Source organism: Citrus sinensis, chromosome 5 (genome assembly GCF_022201045.2).
Source record: "Citrus sinensis cultivar Valencia sweet orange chromosome 5, DVS_A1.0, whole genome shotgun sequence".
Lineage (NCBI taxonomy): Eukaryota > Viridiplantae > Streptophyta > Magnoliopsida > Sapindales > Rutaceae > Citrus > Citrus sinensis.
In genome coordinates this window covers 11402041-11409022 of record NC_068560.1, presented here as the reverse complement: position 1 = coordinate 11409022, position 6982 = coordinate 11402041, and the positions used below count along the sequence as shown (strand labels likewise).

General features: G+C 35.4%; 1 protein-coding gene across 2 annotated transcripts; it reads right to left on the bottom strand.

Moving 5' to 3' along the window:
* Positions 1–1981: 1981 nt before the first annotated feature.
* LOC102625418 (uncharacterized) lies at positions 1982–6603 on the bottom strand. 2 transcript variants are annotated; one of them, XM_006491804.4, is made up of 10 exons: positions 6363–6603; positions 6169–6279; positions 5868–5933; positions 5343–5495; positions 5141–5254; positions 3636–3707; positions 3331–3414; positions 3107–3207; positions 2727–2811; positions 1982–2587 (listed from the first exon to the last, which is right to left on the bottom strand). In XM_006491804.4, exons 1-10 carry the CDS (start codon positions 6438–6440, stop codon positions 2195–2197), a joined length of 1257 nt encoding a protein of 418 aa, XP_006491867.2. In that variant the 5' UTR covers positions 6441–6603; the 3' UTR covers positions 1982–2194. The 2 variants fall into 2 exon arrangements, with proteins under 2 accessions (XP_006491867.2, XP_015389955.2); XM_015534469.3 differs by lacking the exon at positions 6363–6603 and adding an exon at positions 5608–5660 and having other exon boundaries at positions 6169–6252.
* Between the last annotated feature and the right edge of the window lie 379 nt (positions 6604–6982).

The following is a 6982-nucleotide window of genomic DNA, read 5'->3' as shown; positions in this document are numbered from 1 at the left end:
CTCCTTTAGGAAGCATGTGTGTATCACGTGCATATACTTATACAGCTTGGGTGTTCATGCACGAAAAATTTGCTTCTCAATTGAGATTTGGAGTTGGCATTTGCTTTTGTCTTGATATTCTTATGAAAGCTGTACTTTTTTTCTGTGGTTGCTTCTACATTTTGGTCCGCAATTAGCTTTCACTTACAAAAATATAGAGATTAAAGAAAACAAATGGAAACTGGGTTTTGTACCAAGAAAAATTGGCGGCAAAAGCCAAAAAAAAAAAAAAGCACTTGTGGTTCCAATCAAGTTGGGTATTAGAAGCCATTTTACTAATGCAAGAGAAAATTCGAAAACCAGTTAGAAATCTGATTTCAATTTTATGCAAGTCCTTTTGTGTTGCCAGATTTGACCAAATTTCTAAAAGTCGTTGGAATTACCGGTTATAATTTCTTTACTTTTATAATTTAGATCATGATTTCTTTTGGCAGATGATATTTCATTTCAATATTGTCGCATGTACAAACTCTATTTATATTAACCGATCAGTCAAAAAATATATATTCAAATAATTCTATAATAAGGATATACTTATCTCAATGAAAGAGAATGCCATTAAAATTGAAATAATTACATATTTTAATATACTAGTTGGTAAAAATAATACACCATTTGCAATAGAAATATGTATTTTTCATATTTTCGTAGTATCATCAACTTGTTAAAGTGATCCCCCTAAAAATTGATGTGAGATACTAAGCCTATGTATCAAATCCTAGGGAGATTTGATTCATTTCAACTTAAAGAATTCGTAATGTTAAGGACTTTGATAGCTAAAAATAGATAATCCTTTCTGCATGTCTTTGTCTCTATTGCATTTTATCTCATAATATCTCATTTTATTGTTCATATTTTAGTAGGTAATTCATTCTCCAGTCTTTGCTTCTTTTGCATTTCATCCACTCATATCTCATTTTATCGTTAATAGCTCTGAGTAGATCCAGTCTGTAGTCATGAAACTATTTCGAATTAGCTAATTAAGAACTCTCAAAATGAACCCGTTTATCAATTTGTACAAAACATGGATTTATACCATATTAGTCTCTTTTTATTATTATATTCACTTAATACCATTTAAGAAATTTTAATCGGTACGTTAAGGCCTTTAGTAGAAGAGGTTTATGGCAAAACATGCAAAAATAAAAATTAAATCCAGTCCACTGAGGTAGTGAATTTTTCACTAGTGATAAAATTGTAATATAGCAATGCAGGGCTAAAAACAAAATATACCTTTGTTCAATAATAGTTTTTTTTTGCCATTTTTTTTAAAATTTTAATTAGCCCTCAGTCATTTACACTGCTTTTATTATCTGTAAAATTTCTAAAACAGGCTTCAATTCATATCAGCTTTGGGATGCCCACTAACATGCAGCAAAAAGAAAAAGAAAACACTGACCACTCAAATCGGATAACGGCAACTTCGCAACAGAAAGATGGTGTCCACTCTTTGAAGCTTCCAAATAATGCCCTAACAACAGAGGCTTGGTGAAAAGGTAAACATCCAAAATTCATCTGTTACAGTTCAAAAATGAACTGTCTGCTATGAACAGCCCAATTACAAAATTTTACTCGAAATATTCAACTACTCCTTTGATTGTATTGTATTCACGATTATTGATTGATAACACTGACTGTGAAAGTGATAGCACCAACTCTCACGACTGATAGACGACATACCCTATCATATAAATAACATAAATGAATAGTATAATACCAGTGCAAATGCAGACTAGTACATTGTATAAGGATTGCACGTCAAACTAGAAACAAAACAAACAACAAATGTTCCATGATCATAAAGACATTCGTAATATCACTTTGCACGTGCCGTTTCTATAGTAATAACATAGCTTGACCTTCCATTGATGCCAATATTGCTCACCAGCAATAATCAACATTCACGGTTTTAGTAAAATTAAAACTACATAAACATAGCAGATGACACCATATAAATCATTAGAAGATAAACGCAGGTATGAGTAATGTAAGAAAAATAACTTCACCCGAAAAATGCAACACCCATTTAAATATAACTGAAAAAAGAAAAGAAAAAAAAAACCTACAAGGGACAGGTAAACACGTACAAAATACCAAAAATGTCTAACCAAGGGAACTCGAGAGAGGGCATTGTGGACTAGCTCTGCAGATGGCTTCAATTACCACTTTCTATAATCTCAGGAGGTGGACTCGAATTACCAGCTTCCAGCTTAGCAGTTTCATCGACTCTTCTGCTATCATCAACCACCAACACATCATCCATCATGTCATCTTCTCCAACATTGATATCTTCCACATCATCCTCATCTTCATTGTTGCTTCCACCAGGAATTTTTCTCGGTTTGGGACCATGCTCAAGCCTGTGGGTATCCAATTCTTTGTCCATTGTTTCCTGCAAGTTCAACATATCATTGTTTGCTTTCCTAGCTTTTCTTGCATTTTGCCACCTCTCCATTTCCTTTTCAACATTGGCAACATACTGCTCCTCGATCTGCTTCTGATATTCAGACAGTTTTTCTCTTGTTGCAGCTTTCCACTCTAAAAATTCCTGTTTTTGAGCATTGATGAATGTATATGTGAGATCTTAATTGCAGTTACAAGCTCCATTAATACAAGCAAACTACTTTGCAGTATAGACAATTTTCTCAATATGGCTCAACAAAAGACTCATCAGAAAAACAGCTCACCTGTTCCTTACGCTGCTCAAGTAAAGTTGTATCTTCCTCCAATGGTTTAGTAGGTAAATAATAGATTGGGGGCTCTGTTTTGGTCCTGGAAATCACAACCAAAAACAAATAAAAAATGAGTAAAGGATAGTCTTTCTAAGAACTCCGAACTTCTATAAAAGATCCTGCAAAGAAGCAGGGGATATTTACTTTTCTAGTTGCTTAATACTACTATGCACATGAACAGAAACTTATCTTTGTCTCAATAAAATTGTGAATATGGACACTTTTGGACCAAAATTAAAAATAACCTGCAGAAAAAATGTTGACATAGCAAGATTAGGTTTGAATGTAATCAACAGCATAAAAATATTTGAACTAACTACCAGTGAGGTGAATACCTTATGAAATTGCTAAGTTTTTTATGATGCTCACTCCACCGAAGAAATAGCAATTCCAACTTCTTCTCTTCGGCCTTGGCTGCAACACGAGCCCTGAGAATCTGATGTAGAAAAAGAAAAACAAAAACAGGAGTAAGAATCAATCATTTGCTTTAGCCTTAAGAACATGCAGATCCATTTAAGGTTTTATTGAAGGAAATTATAGTAATCTATTGACAACCAACCAGATCTCTCTTCCTCTTTTCAGCAATTTGCTCACGTTCTTGTTGCCTCAGCCTTTCACTTTCTTCACGTGCTCTTTGCTCGGCCTAAGAAAGTTTGGGATGACCAATAGGTGTTCATGTAATCAAACTCAAAAATTTCCAGAAATTTTAGACTGATATAACAAAAAATTCATAGCCTATGGTCCATTTCAACAATGGTTGCCTGCAAAGCTATAACTCCTCACATAGAAACAATCATTTGGATAGTTTCCACCAATTACTAGTTGCTTTTATTTCAATGAAGTTATGAGCTGACGTGTTCTTACCCTTTGCAAAGCACTTGACCTCTGCCTGTATGCCTCTGATCCTGAAAGTTGCATATCTTCTTTCCTGAATTTCTGGAAGAGTTTCATGAAAACAGAAGGGGGGAGGAAAAAAAAACAGTAAGATGCGAGAAAACTACAGACAGTAATAAATTCAGATAAGCAGTTATTTTTCCTTTTTTTACACATTGGCAATTAAAATGCAACAACATATGACTTCCCAAAAATTCAGAATGAGAAGCAGTGACATATTTTCCTCACTACAATCCAAACAGTTGAAACTACTTATGAACTTGCGTAGTTTTAAAATGCTAATTATTTTAATGTTACAACTTCACTGATCTCTCTGCCTAGGTTTATGCAAAAGAGATCCTTGTACATAATAAAAGCATCTCACCACCAGAATCTAAGCTTGGAAAACAATTCAGAGAACTTTTCATATAAGATCACTGCCAGTCTAGCCTTCAAAAACCTAGCAAAGCCTAGATAAAAGCACAGTTGATTCAATGCACTTTGAAAAGACTTCTCAGAAACTATCCTAGTGCAAGCAAATAATCAGTTGCAACTATGGACCATTTATATACATTTTCTTTCCTGCGTCCAAAGTTACCCAGATGCTTTTCCAGGGAGTGCCTGCATTGGATCCTACTGAAAATATTACCAGGATGTTGGACACTTCATTTTGATGGAAAGCTTTTATTCAATCTCAAAAATGCCCATGTTGGATACTCTGCCATGACAGTAGTATAATAGGCCATGTAACACAGACCATGTCATGGATTTGAATAACATGATTTCCTAAAATCAATATGAATTCTCTTTGCTTCTGATTCTTGCATTTGAACTATATACTCATTCTTTAAGTCTTTTCCTCAAAATTTAGTTACAATTGAGACTTCCTATCTTGTTTATTCATAGTCGTTAGCAGTTAACACACTGTGTCTTACCTTCTACAAACATGAGAGCTAAGACTGTCATGGGTACAAAAGTAACCCTCTAATCATCCAGATAGATTCCAGCAAGAGATGAATATAAGCAGCAACGGTACAATATTAACTGCTGACAGACGATTCTATGAAAATCGCACCTTTGATTCATGGGGAATTATCTTTATTCATTTAAGATAACGCCATCTCAATTAAGGGGTAACATTACAGATACTCCATATGATCATCTTCTTTATCTATCCAAACCAGGAAAAAAAAAAATGCATATAGTCCTAGCCATTTTTTGCTTAGACAAAAATATGCCTTCAATCCAAATGTAATAGTAGAAAATTTGAATGAATACTTCCTAAAAGAATTTTAGAGCATTTCATCATGATATCACTTGTCACACCCCACGTACATAATAATTGCTGTTTAGTTCATAAACAACAATATGTTTAAATGAATATTTAATACCATAAACACATGTAAAATTAAATTCAGTTCAATTCCATGTAATGCATATATCATTTTCGGTCGATTCAATTGGAATTACAATTTATTTAGCTGCTTAACACATACCTCCAAAGTGCCCAAAAGTTGCCCTAGCATCCGTTTATTTCTATTAACCAAGCTTGGATCCTCATTCTTTGGCAAAACCCTAGGAATATGCTCCACTACTGGTGCTGCATTATCCTGAAAAATAAAACAACAATCAGAACATTAATATATATAGTTGCACATCAATACAGTTCAATAAAACAAGAAAGAGTATCAAATTAACCATGTTTTCTGCTTTCTGATGGCCATCCCTCCTAGGCCAGCCACTCTGCTGCAAACTGGATGGCTTCTTATCACTCTGATTAGCTGAGTCCGCTCCTTCTATACCAGTATCCTTCACTGATCCTGCATGACCGTCAATCTCTCCATCCTCCAACTTCATTACAAAACAAACATTATTCAGTAAAACACTAGTTAGTCTATCCAATCAAGCAAAATTAAGAGAAAAATATTAATAATAACAAAGCTTTCCTTCAACTGAACCTAACCGTCATGGCTTAAATTTCAGGCCCTTTGCAAATCATTTGGAAAAGAGAAAAAACTGCAAAAGCACACAACACTTAACTGGTATTTCCTCTTCATATATTTTAATTTATTATGAATGAAACAGAGCAGACAATCCAGCATTGATCATGAAACAAGGGCACTCCCACCCCCCCCCCCCCTTATATGAAGCTAAAAACAACAGATGAAAATGAACTCAAATGACTTGGTAATTAACAGATATAATAAATATTCCGGATTCTACCTTGACAACAGCTGACAGAAGTCGCCGCTTGGCTGGAGGTTGTTCTTCCACGTCAGTCCTATCAGCCTGAAATCAACCAAACACAAAAATTCCCATTACAGAAAATTTCATGAATAAGAAAAAAAGACACTCAATTTTACATTTTTTCGAAAACCCAACTAATAAATTCCGAGAAAAAAGAATTACTAATATCCAACAGAGGGGAAAAATCATCATCATCTAAGTGAAAATTTTCATCTGTTATCCCGAGTGGTAGAAATGCATTCAAAGGAACAAAAAAAAAAAGGAATAGAGAAATTACGGGACGAGCAAAGCCACGTTGACGGGCACCGGTAGCGGGGAAATTGCGGGGGCCCGGTCCCGATAATGCTCCCCGACGAAGTCCTCTAGGATCTTTAAGCCTCTCTGTAATCTAACGAATTTTCAACAAAACAAAATTAAATAAAATAATACAAAAACGCATACCTTTTTAAAAATTAAAAAAAAAAAAGGAACCTCGCGCTGTTGGCGGTGAAGCTCGTCTATTTCTCGTTGGAGCTGTTCGGCACTCTTCTCCACAGCCGTGCTTCCCATTTGGGTTTCTTTTGATTTCAACAATAACTTCTTCGCTGTCTTAGTTGAGACGAACCGAACGAGATTAGAAAACCCTTGAAGTCTTGAACAGAGAGTAGTTTAGAGTGGAGGAGAAAACAAGCAACAGATGCGGCCGAGGCTCTGTGCCTTTTGTTTTGGTTCTAGATTCAGTGCTGTGGGCTCCGATAAGCAGAAAAAGGCCTATTGCATCATGGGTGCTATTTGTCCACAACTATAATCCTAAATAACCTCCATAGATATGACTAGTGGGCCCAGACCCACCTTCACACTTGTCTGTGTGGTTGCAACACAGCTCAGTCCACGATTGTCCGAGATGACCAGGTGGAGTGATCCCTTGGGCGGTAGCAGTGGGCCAATACTCTTGGTCCACGAGTTGTGCCTGATCTGACATAGGCATGCCGGCACACGAATGGCTCGCCAACAATTGAGGAGGTGATGTGGAATCACCATTTCTCATCTTTATATATTCTCTATTATCTAATAAATAGAGAAATTTTTTTTTAGATTTGGCTTTTCATCTT